The sequence below is a fragment of the Diplotaxodon limnothrissa genome, linkage group LG2, assembly GCF_057381915.1.
Source record: "Diplotaxodon limnothrissa isolate DT_005_m linkage group LG2, D_limnothrissa_male_GT1.1, whole genome shotgun sequence".
In the NCBI taxonomy this organism is placed as follows: Eukaryota; Metazoa; Chordata; class Actinopteri; order Cichliformes; family Cichlidae; genus Diplotaxodon; species Diplotaxodon limnothrissa.
The window spans coordinates 34,645,144-34,664,695 of NC_140597.1; the positions used below are offsets into that span (position 1 = coordinate 34,645,144).

The window sequence follows — 19,552 nt, forward strand, 5'->3', positions numbered from 1 at the left end:
ATGAATTGCAATTACTAGAGGTGTTTTATAATAGAACAGAGATCATACTGCAGTTTATAAGAGCAAATGCTTAGTTTTCAGAGCAAATTTCAATCCACTATCACCGTCACGTGGCTGACTCAGCAGGCTCCTAATTCTAGTATTAAAACCTGGCAGCTTTTTCTTGACCTCATCTAAAAACATCATGAGATCAAGTAAAGGCTCAATGACAGGTGTGTAGGAGAATTGGTGAGGATTTAAAATGTGGTGCACAGAGTATCGGGCCGCACTTGCAGTAACAATGTTGAGAAGATGGCCAAATAGGCGAGAAAAACTAATGAAAAACATCTTTATTACAAAGGCTGGACTTTTACGGCCGGTCCTCACCCTGAATGTTTAGAGCCAAGCCCTAAATAATTCTGCTCCTGAATAATAAAGGTACCAAAAAAAAGCAATGCACACATTTCTGTATATGGTACTTTAACACTATCTTCATTAACAAATGGAGGGCTCTGGATCTGATGACAGATAATATTTGGTCTTCTTCTACACATCACACAGATTACACGCTGTTACGCACAGATTTCAGGTCTATACACTGGAATACTTTATAACAACTCACGTCTCCAGCTGACTCTCAACCTGCAGCACCACAAACAGGCAACATCAATTTCTATCAGAAGAATTAACCCTTGTATCAAAAACATATTGATTCTCCTTTTGCCTCCTCTCAGTAATCTGAATTGCCGTGCCGTTATCAGTGAGAAACGCATACTTAAGACCCGTGCTCAGACTGTATTATTTAGGTTAGCAGATTACATGCTTCCTCATCAGGACTGCTGGTTTTTGAGCCGCTAAGTTGCGCTGCTCTTGGCAGAATGGTAGTTATTATCAAAATGAACTGGCTGCATCTTTGTAAGTAGCACGCTATTAGTAGATCACCCTGCAATCACACTAATTTGACCTGCTTAGCCAATAAAGTGGAATAAAATTTATTTTCCTGCTGAGGAGCGCAACTCCTTTCCAGCTCCTTGGAAAGGACCCAAATAAAATTCCCTTCATCCATCCATCACAATCCCAGCAATACAGCAATGGACGTTACCAATGCAAACTGAGTTTTAAAGAAAATTAAACACATTTTGATCAAGCTCATTATCTTGAGAGCGTGCATTCTTCATGCAAGAACATGCAAGACTTCATACGACTTTTTGACAAGCAGCAGATTTTTATTACAGCAGCGACACAGTCATAGTTCACCAGTGCATTTAAAAGGATGTTTTTAAAAACTCAAAGTACATCAGTAGGTTATGGTATGCAATAGAACATGTACTTACTTTTAACATTTAGCTGATCTGCACCACTTTCTCAATTTTGATAAGTGTGTTCATGAACATTGAGATGATGCATCGTTTCCTCTCCTTCAATTAAAGATGATCCAGTGCATCCTCTGCTAAAGGAGGTAATAAAGGAAGCAATGAAGCTACTTTTCTTAGTATTTGTTTCATTTGGTCACCACACAGCTACTTCTGGGTCACTTCTCTCATTTAGGAACCAGGACTCAGAGCACAGGTCTTCTTTTTCTTCTTCTTCTTCTGAATCTTTTTGAATCCTTTAAAGTCAAACAGGCTGTCGTCCTTTTCAGGTTTTTACACTTAAACACGGTCTTTCCCTTCATAACATTATTGGGCAATTTAAGTGCACATATTCAAATGTCTTTATAGCAAAAGACAGCATGGCAGTAAAATGATGCAGTGATAAATTATGACACTATTGCCAGTAAAAATCTACATATTGGGACACAGGCAGAAATTATGCTTATTGTTTTATTTTCTAATTAGTTTCTAATCATTAGCTCTGTGACTGACTTGTTATAATGCTACTAGCAAATGACTAAAATTTGAGGCACCATTACATTAAATATAAATGTGTATTTTAAGGGGGTTTGAATGTTATTTAAAACATGTTAGTATTCAAGTGAGCAGTATTCAGTTTTTTGACATTTAAATGCAGAAATATATATATTATACCGTAGAATGACACAAACATAATATTCCTAAATGGGATTTTATGCATTTGTCTCCATCTAGCTTTTGTTTTCTAATCAGCATTATAACCGAATGGCTATCGCGACGTAAATGAAGTGAAAGAAAGGCCACTGCCAAGGAGAAAACAAACGGATGGACTGGTGAAAATCAGAGTGGATAATGGGTACATAGGGGAGGTGAAAACCACTTACTGATATGAGAAGGATGTGATTAATGTACATAATCGTGCACATTCAAGCACATACGCACACAAATACACACACAAACACCTGTGCCTCTCTAATCTTTTCATCTCCTCTTCTCTCTTCTCCTCTATGTGGCCTGACATTTCTCCATCTAACCATGCAACTTAAGTGCTCTAGCCATTTGAAACATCAGGATACATTTCAGCTATGATAGACTGAGTGACTCAGATATTCAGCCGTGTGCTGCCACAGAGTCCTTAGAGATTCGTAGGAGAAACTGAGAAATGGAGAAATTCATTTAGCCCAGTTTGCCACTTGAGTTTTTACCATAGTATTTTTCTCTAACTTTCCAAGTGGCTAAATGCTCCCACTTGAGTGCCATCCTGTCTCTCTCCTTTTTCTCGCCTGGCCACATCTTCAGACTTGGCCTTCCCATGAGGAGGAGAAGTGGGGTTGTGGTGCCTTGTGAACCCTGCCTTTGCAGGATCATCCAAGCAAAGCGGCAGAAAATAGAATCAGCAAGTGAAACCAAATACCATCTTGTGTGTGGCTGCTACCTGTGGCCCTCTGAAAGTTGTTGTGTCTAGTGCTGTTGACGAATGCGGGTGCCATCTGCCAACTGGCATCATGCATTATCCAGTTACACATTTACTTCCTCATAAATATTTGTTTTTCCATCTTGATTTTCAACCAGATTTGACTGTGAAAGTCTGCATTATCATTTTGAGGCTTGTCTGTGCATTTCTGTTGAGGCTCTTAAACACACTTAGTTGTACACTATTTTATTTTATCCTTTTTCATTATATACTACAACCTTCTAATGTCATAACACCTTGGAAAATATTGAGAGAATCAAGTCGGGACATTGCCGTTGCCTGTTCTCACATATAGCACCCATCAGCAACTCTTAATGCTTCAAGTGACGCCGTGCATGCCAGAGGCAGAACACGCAACACTCGTTGGCATGCTGTGAAATCACAGAACAGTTACTTGCTTTATTCTCACAGACGCACGTAAAAACATTTAATTACCGGTTCTTATGTACAGCTTGGGCAGTGTCAGGAAAGGTTCAGGGCTACAGAACATGGGTAAAACAGCATAAAAGGTCATAATAGATTTGCCATAAATGATCTTTTTACAGATATACATTTAGTATAATTCAATTCAGTTTTATTTATATAGCGCCAAATCACAACAACAGTCACCTCAAGGTGCTATATATATTAGACCCTACAATAATACATACAGAGAAAAATCCAATAATAGTATGAAAAACTCCCTTTTAACAGGTAGAAACGTCCGGCAGAACCAGGCTCGTGGAGGGGTGGCCATCTGCCGCGACCTGTTGGGGTGGGTCCTCATATTCCACATAATGCTGCTTTGCTTTTTAATAGTGTAAATAAATATCTGTCTTCTTAGAAAATAGGTAGTTAGTACCTTAGGATAGAGCCAGCTTAGTTTTTTCTAGTCTTTATGCAAAGCCTTTTACACCTTGGCTCTATCATCTGTGTGTACAGGAGAGTGGTATTAATAGCTAATTATGAGTACAAAAACAAGTAGCTGTATTTCCTAATACACTTTCTTTGCGATATGAATAATATCTACCACAATTACACTTGCCTAAAAAGAAATGCAGCATCCGCTTTGTTTGGGAGTAGTAATTTCCTTCTTTCCCTCTGCTTCCATCTCCGCATGACATCAGCCACTTTCCCCGTTCCTGTCGCCGGTTTGTACTGTGTTTCTGGAAGGCCTGCCTGGTAATCGCGCTAGCAATATCTGCCTGCTGTCTCCCTCCGCCACCTGTTATTCATGTGTGCTCGTAAACATTGCCTGTGGTGAAATATTAAAATGATTATCACAGGTGAGAAGCAGATTCACAGTGGGCGCAAGGGAAGCCCAAAGTGCAGGGGTAAAAAATTGCGCTTTGTGCATCTCAATAGGGAACAGTTCTGAGATTGATCCACACCAGATCAGTCTTAGAAGCGATATAATACATTAAGAGTAAATGGCGATGAGATTTCAGTCACTGTTGAAGGCCAGTCAGACAATATTAACCTGTACAAGTAAAGTAAGATGAGCACACACGCACATACACACACGTATAGGGCTGTTTTATAAGAAATGAACAGAGGACTAAGACATACCCATGCAAGGACACAGTGAGACACACGCTGTCACCATTAACTTTATATTGCATCATCATAGACAAACCCTATTCCGTTCCCCAGATATTTCATGTTGCTCTTCCCTTCTCGTCTGCCTGCTTCCGAGAAAACGGCGACACAAACAGATGCACAGACATACTGTACATATACATACACAAGCTCTTGATGTCTGGATGCACAACGCAAGCTGATCTACTTCCTCTCTGTAGTCCCTCGCTTTCTCTTTCCCAAATGGCTCATTCACACACACCGCCACCATACTTTGTAGCCACGGTGCTTTCCAAAGCTAGTGTCAAGAAGCTCCTTTCATTGGCAAAAGTAGCAATAGCATATTGCTGCGCACTGACCTAATTTTATTTAGCAAAAATGGAGAGGTGCTATAGAGATCAAAAGCTTTAAAAATGAAAAGCAGCGTGAAGTCCTTCTCTCTCATCTTTCCCATGTATCTCTTTCTGAAAGCCCACGTAACACTGTAGTCTACCTAATTTCTGCAGGACGCAGCCAAAACGACAGGTGGGTGGCATAAATTTTATGACAACAAGGGACAGCTGTCACAGCAGAACAACAGTCTTGATTTTCTTTTCTTTTTTTTCGAGTGAAACAGCAATAGAATAGAATTAGAATAGAATAGAATTCAACTTTATTGTCATTGCACATGCACAGGTACAGGGCAACGAAATGCAGTTTGCATCCATCCAGAAGTGCTTTAGTGATATAGATATATTACAATATATATTAGCAATAATATAGATATGTGAGTATATTACAGAAATGGGTCTATTATGGTATGTTAGGATATATAGGATTTTATTGTTAACAGTGCATGCATATTTGCAAATCTAGGATGAAATAAAACACATTTGCATGTAAAATGGATCGTGTACCTGGTGTAAAGGTGTAAATTAGGTTCTGTCATATTAAAGGAAGACGTGTCGCTTGTGCTTTCTTTGTCTTAGAAAAGCTTGTGTAAAAAATGTAGCCCCAACTCCCACTCCAGCCTTAAGAGTCCTCTCCCCTCATTCATTCTTAAAGGCACCTCACTTTTAAAGGCCTTATTTGCGTCCTGTGAAGTATTTATATTTACAAGCAGACTCTCAGCCATTACTTATGCATGCTGTTTCCATCTTACTCAATAATTCACAATGCATCCTCACCAGATGGGACAAGGTAAGCATGGCCCAGAGAACTCTCTCCCTTTCCGTGTTTTTTATTTCCTTGTAATTTTGCTTTGGGAGGAAGGATGAGACAATGAAAAGGGTGGTTATTCTACTTTCAACTCTACAAATGTTAGGCTCAGCTGTGGTTCTACTAAACAAGATGCTTTGTTGGTTTTGGCAATGGCTTTTGGGGGTTTTTTGTCGTTGTTTTTTGGATGTGTTCGTAATTTCACAGTTCTTTGTATAAACTGCCTCTAAAATGTTTGCCCATAAAATAGAATTTCTGTATAGTCTCCAGTTGGCACATCTTGGTTTTATTATTCATGCTGTCAGTTCATTCATTTCATTTTAGCTATCGGCGTTATTAATACACTCGTGTTGTTCACAAGACCATGAAAGAGTGATCAGTTTTTGGGTTTCTGTTTTTTCCACGTCCTGTATGATAGCCTTTGGAAAAGGTATGCAATATAACATGTCACGCAATGTTCATGCATAAAGCGTAAGCACAGCAGCTCCAAACTTGGCATGTTTTGCAATATCCATTTTGCATAAATCAGCAATCCTCCCCTAAAATCCTCCAAAGCAGCTGCATAAATCTCACCTTGTGTTCAAAGTTGCCTATTTCATCTTTGAAATCAGGAAACATACCTTGATTACCACGAGAGTGGTAGGTCAGGTAATTGTGCAATAACAGTGATTTTAATGTGTTAAATCAATCCAGTTATTTCACGCTAGAGTAAAGCCAAAGGAGCTCCCCATTGTGGGCGATCAACTCTTTAGCTCACAGCCGACATTTCCTTTTTTTATCTTTCACAGTCGGCTACATCTCAGAGACTGAGAAGACTGTGTTTAGAAGCAGTTGACTGCACAGCTTAACTGGCATTACCAACTCTATACTGCAAGCTGCTTTAAATCAAAGTGCCCACCAAATAGGGTCATGCTGTTACTGCCTGTGTTTCCATACATTTGAACATTAAAGGCAATGACAGTCTTTTGCCTTGAGGCGCTTACTTCAGAGATTTATATTGAGAGTACCTTGTTCGTAATGGCTTATAGTTTTAGCTTAGTGAACGCACAATATTGCCTCAGGGGAGTTTGTCATGTTAAACCTGATGTAAAAGTACTGTAATGGGATGGATTAGTATGTAGACATAAATGTTGCATAACATGGAGAGCCGTGTGGTCTCTGAGCTCCTTATTTGGGTGGGGATGACTCACTTGGGGGCTTTGAGGAAAAATAACCCTCCTCTGGTCGGAATTGAGAACAGATTTTACTCTTTTGAACATCACTGGAAAAAAAAGGTTCTTAGCAGGACACACTAACTCTGCTTACCTTAAAAGCGGCAACATAACCTTGTTACTAATGCTGTGTGTACTTGTGTGTGTCTCTGTGGCTCTGCCAGGCTTGTACAACTCTGCAGACAGCTGGATGATCGTACCTAACATCAAGCAGAACCACTACACGGTGCACGGCTTGCAGAGTGGCACCCGTTATATCTTCTTCGTCAAGGCTATCAACCAAGCAGGAAGTCGCAACAGTGAGCCAGCCCGCCTCAAAACCAACAGTAAGTGAAGGCACATGTTACACTTCTGCCAGCCTTTTCATGAATATTTACAAGCCGTGTTATTTGGGTTTGGATATTTAATACAGCTAAAAGTTTGCATCTCTCTCTGTATCATATGTGCAACATAATGTTGTCACGACTGAGTGTTTTTCCCAAAGGATTGTCTTTGATTTACAAGTGAGTGGCAGATTTGCTGCTGATTCAGAGCTAGTTTAGATTATTACATTGTATATGCATACGTGAAAGGAGAAAGCAGCAAGAGTGCCAGCAGTGCCTAATGTATTTCTGTCACAATCACTCACTCACACTCAAAGCAATTCACTGTAGGCCATGCAATCTTCACTGAATAATTTTAGTCTAAATGTATGAACAGTTAAAGAAAAAACAAAAAGTATAATGTAAAAAAATTTAAAGGCATATTTCCAGAAGGTAGGCTTTCATCATTCTCTGATGTGGAGAATCAAAAAGTTGACAATTTTTCAACAAAAAGTATTTATGTCAAAAATGTGTTTGGACATTTCTTGAGTAGACATTTGATATTACGATATTCTTACAAGTGCAATTTCAAAAAAGTTGGTACTGTGCAAAATGTAAATATAGACAGAATTTAATGGTTTGCAGACCTCAGAAAACCATATTATATCAACAATACAACATGTTGGTAATATCGTTACCTTTTGGTGTGTTGACGCCATCAATTTCAAGAAATTGTAAACACTGTAAAAATGGAAAATTATGGCTTTATGACTGTACGTGTACATGTATATGAGTCACCTAGCTTAATTGTGCTCGGAATAGAAGGAGCCTGGAAAATGCTTCATACCTTCCTTGGTCAGTAGCGACTTGTTGGCTGTACATACAGACTTCATATATACATACGCTATGATGATTATCGTAAGATCTAAAATTAATCTCTGACTACATCGTCCATCAGCACAATACCACTACAAATTCTGCAAAATGACACAAAAAGTATCCTACATGGATAATGCTCTAGTAATAACACCACAAATAGTGTGATGGTAAGATTAAAAGTATACTGGGATATGGGTAAGGAATCCTCACACACTTATTTTAGCTTATAGAGTTCACATCCTGAATGGTTCGTACATAGAAGATAGAATTGTAACGTTTACTTATCACATTTTAGCCACTTTTTGTCAGCGTAGGTTTACTGTTATCACCCTCTCCCCACCAAAAAGTGTGTATTTAAGTTACAAGTATGTGCATACTTACTTTTTGAAGTATATACATACAGTACTTTTGGTAGCAAGACCCTTGACAAGTATTCTGTGCTTTGACACACATTAAGGTGTACAAGTAGCTGAATTAAATAAACTGTGCACGAGAGAGCTTTTCCACGTTTTTCCTCTCCTACACACCTGTCAGATTACAGTGAGTTGTGCAACAGTACAACTTATTTTTACCACTGCAAATGTTACAGGGATTAAACCTGTAGTACTCTGAGCACCAGCACCTCTGTCGCCAGTCTGTCGCAGAACTGATATGGCATCCTCCCTTCTTCTATAAATGTACTCGTTTTGTTCTTACCGCGTACACAGCAGTTGTTTTTCCTGCTTGGAGAAATTTCCACTGTTTTTACAAGACTGTTTAATTGTCGTCCTTCAGATTCTTCGTTGTTTCTCTTTTGTTTCTTTTCTCCTGTTTTCTCCCTGAGGTAGAGATTGCTGCTGTCAAAGCTCGCCTCAGACTTGAACTATTTTCCATTGCTTTAACATGCTTCTTTTTCCCTGTAACAGTACAAGCTAGTAAAAAAAATGCAGTTTTTAAGGTTAGCTAAATGTGAGCAAATAAACTTCATAAAACCACTGATACTCTTTGGGGCATGTAAGGTTAGAGTCAACTTGAAGAGATAGAATAGTCTTAAAAATGCTTAACTCCTTTGGGACATGGGGGAAAAATATTGCCTTGCCAAACATTATGATGTGGTCACTGGTTAGAATTGCATGGGAACATAATTAAATTGTGACCACATTTTAACAATGCATGGCCACAACAGAATGTGTTGTTTACTGACCACACTGGATCAAGTCTATGCCACTAAATTAGGGCTGAACGATTATGGAAAATAATCTAATTGCGATTTTTTGCCCCAATATTGCGATTGCGATGCGATATGCGATTATTTTTTAAGGTCTTTGTCTTCTGTATTATTAAACAAAGACAAGCAATACATCATATAGTATGGCCAATACTATATTACATTAATTTTAAACTGTTCTTTCCTGGAAGACAGACCTCTGTTATGATGACATGAGGTGATGCATGAATTGATGACTGACATTTTTATTTAACTTCTTCAATCACAACAGTATATTTGAACATACACAATAGTTTATTTTTAGCTTACAAACATCTGAGCATAAAGTGCTGACAAGGAACCCTGGTGTAAACATTAAAATGAAAGTCAGTACAATGTGCAGATTGCAGAAATATACATAAACAAAATCTGTGGCTTTACCACACTCAGTTTTTCGACATCTGTGAACTACTAGACAGTCATTCAATTAAAAAATAATATTAAATAAATAAAACTAATAAATAAAAAATACACACATCTTACTGATCTCTGCAGTCAGTAACATTACACATAAAGTGCAAACATAATAGCAATTGTATAAACACACACACAAACACGCCTTTAAAATTTAAAGGCGTGAAATTGGACGGTCTAGTTCTGATTAGCGTCACCGCTGTCTCGGTGGAGTTTAATAAACTCGGCCGTCTGCTTCTTGCTATCTAAAATATAACCAGACACTGGCGTAAATTCTCGACTGTCTCATACTTCTGTTTAATAAGTTTTCTGTTTGATGTTTAGTCAGCTGTGTGAAAACCAAGGAGGAACCCACCCGGGGGATTAATAAAGTTTTATTTTATCTAATCTAATAACTTTAATCTCAGCCAAACCGATTTACTCACGAACAAACAAAACACTGAAAAAAGCCCAACAATAACATTTTTAGGTTGTCTAAGTGACTTATATATTACGTTTAACCCGAGCAGCGAAAGTCCGCGGTGATCTGAAAATAATGTGCCGGGAGTTGTGCCGTTCTCGGCCGCATCAGTAACCCTCGAGCTCCCGGCTAGCTGTCGAGCTGATGGGTAGCAGACGCCTCTGAAAACGTCGAAGCACTTTTGCAAATATGGGATATCTTGATAAACCGAGCAGATATTTGATGTTTACACAACTACTTTCTCGCCTGAAAATATGTTAAAAGTTTATTTTGTGACCCAGAAAGATTAGTATGAGTAATTTTAAAACTTAGTAGCGGCCGCCATTGCTGGAAACTGGAGTTTGGCTGGGCCGCGCTATGACTTCTGGGATATGGTAGGCCACGAAGGACACACCCGACCCATCCTTCAAATTCGGGGAAAAGGAGGACGCATTTGTCGGCTACATTCGGAGGAGTCTACGAATTTGGACAGCCTTCGGCGCGTCGCTGTGACGTAATCGGTCTACAAATGCGGCCTCAGGAGGATGCAGCCCATGAATTTGGACATGTCCAGAGTATAATCGCAGCCTTTGCGGTTAGAAAATTGCACTTGATCATGTCGCGATATTATCGCAAATGCGATATATCGTTCAGCCCTACACTAAATAGACATTGTTAACATTTACTTGTCAGTACACTACACCAGGTCCAGTGACAAAACTAGTGACAAACACCACAGAGGTTATTTATTTGTATTTTAAAATAAACCACTATCCGTAGTTTGTAAGTAGCTGTTTCTGTGTGGTTCCTGCTGATTTTGAGTGATTATTGTGAGTGGTCTAAACATTTATTCCAGATAATAATTTTGTGTACTGACAGTCTTGTTTAGTTTTACACCTAGATCTGATTCAGTGTTCTCCAGCAGTCTGGATTTATTGATGGATTCTGTGACTATTTTTTCCTTTGCTGAAGTCTTACAGCACCAACCTCTCTGTAATGTGGGGCTTCTTGGTTGCACTGCAAGCTACAATGAATGTCAAATTTAAGTCCCCTCTAGAGGCTCCCATATCAAGTGATAAGGTAATATGTTAGTGCTGCTTGACAACAACCATGATGAATATTGCAGGTTATCATCATAATTTATCACTAGTTCAACTCAAAGATGAATCATTCTTAACATTCCTCTTTTAAAAACATCACCCACAGTCTATTTTGCGGGAATATTCATCAGGTTCAGCTGTGGCATATAATAAGTTAAAACCTCAGCGATATCGCTAATTTAGGATGTGCCCCAGGGGTGCTCAATAAAATTTTAAAATCAGTCTAAAATTGCAGCCGAAGTGCAGTGAAGCAAAAATGCAGCTGATATGCCAGCTCATTTCAGCCTATGCCGGGAGTGGTTTTTAGGATTAACTGTCATCAGGATACACTTGGAATATATAGGCATAGTTAAGGTTTGAACCTTTTTTACTTTATGTCACTGATTTAACATATTTTAGTATTAAGTATTCGTCTTAGCAGGCTTCTAGAAAGCACTATCACCCTCCTCACCAGCATATCCTTTTTTCCACTGTATGAGATACTGCCATCTGGAAATTTCCCAGTTTATTTCAGTTCAGTAAAGCTTTATTGACATGATATGGTCAGAGATTGTCTATTGACAGTTTACAGTAATCTTTTTATAATACATGAAATCTCTGTTTGTTTGTCAACTCTTCCTGCATGATCAGGAGTTGAGCAAGGCTCCCTGAAGGTTCTCATCTATATCAGAAACTACAACATCAAGCGTGTTGCCTAGCAACCACTTACCAACAGGCTAAAACAATCCACTTGTTGAGTTTTGAGTTTATGCACTTTCGACGACTTATAAAAGCATACAAGGATTTTTATTTCACAGCAGTGACATTGAGATATGATGTGATCTTGTTGCCTAGCAACCTACCAATAAACTAAAAAGACCCAAATATAATGTGCATACACAAATACCACCTCAGGAAATCATTTTTATTTTGCGACAACATCTAATTTTTTCATTATGCATCATGTTGCCTAGCAAACACCTACCAGTGAGCTAAAATCACAGTCTAAACTATACTGTACTACACATAGTGAATAATTTTAAAATACCTATATTTAAACAATAGTGTACTGACTACATAAAAAGTTGTGATATATGTAGTAAATACTGGTTTTATGGTTGACATTAAAGAGAATCATGCCTGGCTTTACTAATAAACTGAGGTCAAATGCATTATGTATATTATATAGATATATGTATACTCTTAACCGTATGAACAGAATAGTAAGTCACCATGAGCTCTCATGTAAGAAACAGTCAGACCCACCCACACATAAACGAAATCTCTGTCCACTGCCTATTACCATACATATTTGCCACTACAGCGTAGTGCAAGATAGCACACGACAAAGTATATCATATGCATTAGTATAATGCACTACATAGGCTAAAGCTGTAGTTTAGTGCAATATTGAATGATTTTCTCTCTCCCCCTCTACCCCCACGCTGTCATTCTTCCTCTCCTCTGGCAGCCTGTGCTATCAGGGGAAAGAAGCTTGTCCACCCACAGCCAACAGTGGTTGAGATTCTGAGTCGGTGATTGGCAACCAGCATTTCGTTCTGCTGTAATGGTTTAGACAAGCCATCAAAATAACAAAAAACATTAATATTTTTATCCATGATTGAGGTTTTGTGGTTTTCATTATGACACCTGTGTTTGTGTCAGCCTCTTCACATGTTTTTGTCCCTCATTCTCCCTCTCCTCTCCCACTTTATTTTTGGCAGAAGAATTGGTATTGAGATTACAGAGCCTCACTCATCTGTTCTGGTGAAGTCGAATAGTGATTTTGGATTAAAATGGGTCACAACAAAACCGATCACAGATATCTCACTTTGACAAGCTTATTAGAGTTTTTTCCTTCTGACTGCTGCTCTGTGGGCTCAAGTAGCAAGCTTTTTGAGCTCAGAACTTGCACTTGAAGTCTCTTTTTTGTCTGTGACTAGATTGGAAGGTTTAGCTGTCTCAGTATTTTAGGATGAGAGGATCTGGGGGCTTTTAACCTAAGCTCATCATATTTCAGGCAGAGGGTTGCAAGCAAAGAGCATTTTGACATGTAGCACTACCAGATACTATAAAGTCATGCATCACAATCCTGCCTTTTCAACAACATGACTCCTTAAATTGCTGCAGATCATATTTGGGATTGCAGCAACTCTCAAACCTCAAAACAAGGTGAATTCCCGAAGATATTAATAGTTTTAATAATTATAACAATTTAAATTTTATGAACTGAAACTAACAAATATGGTACACAGACTCAGAGAGCCTAACTAAATGTGAACAAGTTTCCTAATAAGCACAGATGTTGACTTAATCGCAAGCAAATAAACTGAATAAACTCGTCTTATTTGACCTCAGAGGACACAAATTGCAATTTAATGCAAAGCACTGAATGCATAAGGAAATGCTTAATATATTACACCAATTACCATCACAAATTCTAAAAGACATTTTATGGGAGCTGATCGTGTTAAAATAAAGTGAAGGAATTCGACATGGCCTTTGTTGTTTTTTTCCGTTTGTTAAGGTCTTTTTTTGTTATGCAACAGCTTGTTGTGGCCTCAAACTTTTCATGTTCCGCTTTTGTGTCCCTCTCTAACCCCTTTCTTGGCACGCTGGCCTCTGTTACCCCTGGCTATGGCATATGATCGCCTCGTCTGGAGTCTATTTTTCAATCTTTATGCCATCTGTCAAATAATCTCAGAGGTCATGCTTATCCTTTTTTTTTTTTTTTTTTTTTTAAAGATGATACACCTTTCAGTCTTAACACTGGGCAGCCCTACAGGTATTAGCACCAAATACTTTAAACATTTGTTTTAAAGTCTTCTTCGTATTAAAAGATATTCAAGAAGTTGGATTATTATGTTAAATTGTTTTTCGGGAATCTTGAAAATTTAGGATGTATTGTGGTGGAATCCAGGAATAATAAAGGAGCATTTCACCAGTTTTACTACACTACTATGGCATAAAAGTATGTAAAAATAAATAAATAGTATTTGCGTACTGTATAAATCATTTTGTGGCTCCGGTGGGAGATGTTTAAAAGCATATAAACTGCTTCATGTGATCTCATTAGGAGCTAAAAAAATTTTCATCTTTCATCTTACCAACAGCTCTCTGTAGTCCAGTCCACATTTCCGCCTGAAGCCAGCATCTTGAAGCTACTCAACAACATTTTACAATTAAAAAGGAGTAAAATAAGACACCTGCTCATTTTCTGCAACAGAGATTTCTATCTTTTCTTTTTTTTATATATATACTACCCATCTCAAGTGTTCAATCTTTAAATGTTTTCATCCTTTTGAAATTCAGGTTGGCTTGATTGAGACAACGTTTAAAATCATGTCCTAGAGCTTTCACTGGCTTTTGAGGTCAGTCTAATAAAAGCTAAACCTCGAGTGCCTGAAAGTGAACAGTGGCACTAACGCTGGAGCATATGGAAGTATCACTTTGCTGTGGGATGCTCGCAGCCAACATGTGAAGTAACTCACAGCTTTTTGAATAACATATGAATTAAGCATGATGCTAAGAGGGGCATGTGCATGTACAGTACTGCGCAGAAGTCTTGAGCCACTCCTCATGTCTCCATATTTTTCTTCTAGTTTCTTTCAACTTTTCAAAGGGGTCTTGAGCAAAAGTGCTCCAGGCTTTGTGAAATTTTTCAGTTTCTCATTTTCAGTTCAGTCATTCTGTCTTATCATTTTTAGATGAAAGTGGGAGATTTTTAGTTTGTTAACAGGTGAAGAAATACATTTTAAACTTTCGTTTAAATCGGCGGCATGGTGGCACGATGGTTAGCACTGTTGTTGCACAGAAATAAGGTCCTGTGTTCAATTCCACCATCAGGCCGGGGGCTTTTTGTGTGGAGTTTCTGTGTTCTCCCCGTGTTCGCGTGGGTCCTCCCTGGGTACTCCGGCTTCCTCCCACAGTCCGAAGACATGCTGTTAGTGGGGATAGGTTATTATAGTGGAGAAGGGTTATTTGAGCAGTCAAAATTGCCCATAGGTGTGAATGTGGGTGCGAATGGTTGTTTGTCTCTGTGTGTTGGCCCTGTGACAGACTGGCGACCTGTCCAGGGTGTACCCCGCCTCTCGCCCTATGAAAGCTGGGATAGGCTCCAGCGCCCCCTGCGACCCTGAAAAAGATAAGCGGAAGCGGATGTATGTAGTAGGTCGGGAGGAAATTATGGCAGGAAGTGTCTACAGCTATCTGTAAACCACGGTTGAGGATATGTCATGGCTTCATTCTGTATTTTAGTCAGTGGTGTTTGAGAACTTGTCAAAACTGATGTAATTATGAACACTGAAAAACACCGTCACATTTTGATCCACCATCCAATATCCATCCAATATCATCTAAAAATCATCTGAAAAAGTGATAACAGTTTGCCTAAGAGAGTTCAGACTTTGTTGAAGAATAAAGGTGGGCATACCAAATCTTGACTTTAAAGCTTGTTAGAATTGTACAAACTGATTTTGCCTTATATACTAAATTTAGATGTATGTTTGGACACGTTTCAATAAATCACCGCACCTATTTCTCATTTTCCGACATATAAGAAAAAATGAAGGGTTGCTTAAGACTTTTGCGCAGTGCTGTACAAGCAAGTGTGCTTGTGTGACCTTTTAGTATCACAACTGTGCATTTACCTCAGATTGAACTGTGACCAGGTTTCTACATGACTGTCTTCAAAAAATGGAGCCAGAAACCTACAGAGAGAGCGTGTGCAAGTGGATGAAACGTGACAGATTGAGAGTGAGAAAGGAAGAGTGTTGGGTGAATAAAAGACACCAAATAGCTCTTTGCAGGGATGAGTGTCTGCAGATGTGAGTGCCCTCAGACTACTGCTTTTACCCAATAATACAACCCAGGCCTCAGCAACGTAGAGAGATGGGTAAAAGTGCAATATGCCAGTCCAGTTACACTTTGTAATTCTTCAATGGGAAACACATTCACTTTAAACAAGCACAGAGTGGTGTTATTTAAGTACAGAAAAAGCACGTTTTCTTTTTATGACTCGTATTCTTCACAGATATTTGCTTTACTGTTCTTTAATATATCTTTTATTTATTATAGAAAAAATTATGATAGTAAAATATTATTTTAAATTGAAGCATTTAGTCATTAAAAAAACGTCTTTTTTGAAAACGACATAATAATGATTACATTTGTGCTTAAGCAAAAAAATATTTTTATGCATTTTTAAGCATTAAATTCAATTAAGTTTGCATTTCTGCTCGGTCACAATTTATTAAAGTTGTAGCTCACAAAACAACAAGAACCCATATTAATCCAGACTGCTTCTGTTAGGCGGTGCCCTGTTTGTGCATTTTTTTAATTGCCTGTCTGTCTCGGTAATGAATTCATGTCAACAAGAAGCAAAGCTGCACTCAGAGTATGAAGCAGTTTGGTTATTTAGGACAGAGAACAGATTTAAATTTAGAATGAGTGGCTTTTTTGCATGTTATGTAGATTGGTCTTACAGTTTATCATGCAGTGCCTCTCTCTATCTGTCTGTGTCTGACTGTTGTTCCCATAGACAGTTGGAACGAGACGTCTGATTATATAGAACTGTAAGCAAATAAAGGCCCTACCACTTTCTTGATCTACGACCTTATTATTTTGCAAAAATGTAGTTCCAGTTAGAGTGAAACAGAAAATAAAGCAGGATATGCTCTTGAGTGTGTCTTCCTGGGTTTTTAAGTCAGATCTGCTCTTTGTCAAGTCAGGTTTTCAAACACCAGTAAAACACCAGTACACCCACAACCAAGATCCTCTAGACTGCAAAACCAGACATGATGTCACGGTGGCTGTGTCCATCTTTTATATACAGTCTAAAATTATTCCACACTGCAGGCCACTCACTATAGTCCTATGGAGCAGGCTGTCCCACTCATAACTTCTGATTTTGAAGTGCCGGTGCAGCTTGATTTCAACTATAAGTTGGAATTTCCTCAGCTAAGGCCATGAACAGCTTCTTTTGAACATGACAGGTTTTTTTTAAATTTTTTGTGAATATTTCTAGCTATTACATTCTCATCTCCACTGATATGTTGTCAGTTTAGCTATGATAGTGTGTTTTTACAATGACCAGACGCATTCACATTCCAGCTTTCTGGCTTAACATTTGGAGCTGTCCCACAGCGTGAAGCCTCCACTGTAATTTTCTAGAACAAAAGAAACTGTCTGACGGAGGAGCACCAACAATATAAACCCAGGCTTAAATATGTCTTCATTTAGCAGCTCTATTGTTTTAACTAAAGACTAGCCTCTATTTTGAGTGAGCATATTGTTTATGTCTAAACAAAACCCAATCTGAATGAATACTTGCCTTCCTGTAGGCAGCAACTTTGCTGACAGTCAAACACTGGACTGTTGACTTAACAATGTTTGTCATTCTATTGGTAAACTATTCTGGGCAGTCATATTGTGTGTGTACAAAGCAGGGAGCCAGCAAACCCCAGAGAGTTTGTGGGTGTGTGTATGTGTGTGTTCCTCAGATCCTAGACACAATATTAGGTAAGCAGCTAAAATCCCAGCTGAAAATATCACATGTCAAGGTGCCCCAGGGATACACGTCCCTCCTCGTGTTAAAGGGCCTGCAATAATATTTACCCAGCATGCATCTCTGATGACAGGCCCCGAGCTACCACGCACTCCTTAAAGTAAACAGTCGGAGGTAGAGATGAGATGAAGAAACAGGAGGTAAATCGGAGCAGAGGTTGGAAAGCTATAGAGGAGGAGAAGAGGAAGCGTCCACATAGAATAGTGGCACATGGTGCATACTGGGATTTTAAAGCATTCCTGGTAGATAGTTGATCTTTTTTGCATGTCAGTGCTACTTCTAACTCCCCGTTTGTTCTGATCTGTCAAATAAATTAAAAACAATAGAGAGACAGTCTGTGCATGCACAAAAAGTAGCCCTGGAATATCTCCATGACTTTGATTTTAAATAGATTAACAGTAAAATTAAATAAAGCAGTTCAGTTCTTTTGATTTAGGTGGTGCCAATTTGCAACACTCGCCTCAGGGCAATTTATATCCTATAAAGACTCTATATTATTAAAAAGAAAGTCCCAACAATCAGACGCAGCACCAAATATTGAATTTCTCTCCAATTCCAACATTGTGTTTAACATACCTGTTATGTTTAGATCCGTATTCATTATGTATGCCCTTCTGGGAGGTATATGTCGAGTTCCACCTTCATTATGCAGCATGAGACAAAAAAAACCCAAAATGCTGTCATTAGTCATAAAGAACTGTTTTCAAGAACAAGACAAACAATAATCCTGCAACAACTCGTCTGGCCCCCACGGGGCCCTGAAGTAACACTGGCAGTGGGATTTACGATTCTGTTCTTTAATAATCTCAGAGAACAGAGTTTGCAAACCAAAACTCCAAATGTCTCCCAGTTTGTCTCTACCTGTCACTTTGACTTTTTTTTTTCTTTTTTGGAAAAGTTTTTGAAATTACTCTTTTTAGATGGGTGCCGTGTGTGCTTTCAATCAGGGGCATTCCAATTCAGAGGGTTTTAAAGCAACAGTGTTTAGGCTGCTTGTCAGGGGCAAATCAGTCTGAAAAGACATTTAAAAAGCAAAGTCTGACCTATTTAGCTGCCAGGCAACCTTTTAGAAGTCCCACAGCACCTTGAGTTGCTTGACAGTGAAAACAATAAATCACAGCTCCATAGGAAAACAAGCAATTGACACAGAATAGAACATCCCCCTAGCTGATCCAGTCTAGCATCAAACTCTGTAGTCCATCACTGTATGCACTGTCAAGAAATTTCATTATATGATGAAAAACAGCAAGAAAGTAGTTTTTTGGACAGATGTTAGCTGATTCCTCGATGCAATAGAGCTTCATTGTTTTCCATAAATGTAAGAATGAGCCACAGTGCCGCCCTCTTGGGAATGTTCCTTTATTAAGAAGTAGTTAAGAACTTTTAAGAAGTACTGATTGATGGCGCATTTATTTGCTTTGGTCTTCCCACATAGTGTTGCATCATTTCATCTTTCTTGTTGATATCCAAATATTCCATAGAGCTGAAGACAGCCAGGTCACTTCACTGCGTTATAAATAGCTTTGTTTTTATGAGCTGTCAGCGCTAGCACATAGCGTTTCTCATTAGCTGAACGTGAGGCAGCTCAGTTTTATCATAAACCACAATAAAAGATCTTATTATTATCCTGTTATTGTTATCTTGAAGGTTACCAAGCCAATTAAACATCAGCTTTAACTTTCAAAGCCTATGGTGCCATCGTACGCTACATCGTCCTTCAGTGACATCCCATTCTTAATCTGTCAAGTTTAATATGATGTCCACTCCTAAACCTCATGCCCATCTTTTGCTGCTATGACAACTTCGACTCTTCTTGGAAGGGTTTCCATGAGGTTTAGGAGTGTGCAGCGGCTGCTCA

At 38.7% G+C, this 19,552-nt stretch overlaps 1 protein-coding gene across 5 annotated transcripts in view; it reads left to right on the forward strand.

Moving 5' to 3' along the window:
* The window catches only part of mid2 (midline 2), a 177,496-nt gene that overhangs the window by 146,102 nt on the left and 11,842 nt on the right, over window positions 1–19,552 (forward strand). For all 5 annotated transcript variants that reach the window (XM_085362898.1, XM_085362880.1, XM_085362872.1 and 2 more), the window contains one exon: window positions 6,935–7,096. In XM_085362898.1, the coding sequence (XP_085219024.1) occupies window positions 6,935–7,096 (162 nt within the window). The remainder of the gene's footprint in view (window positions 1–6,934; window positions 7,097–19,552) is intronic.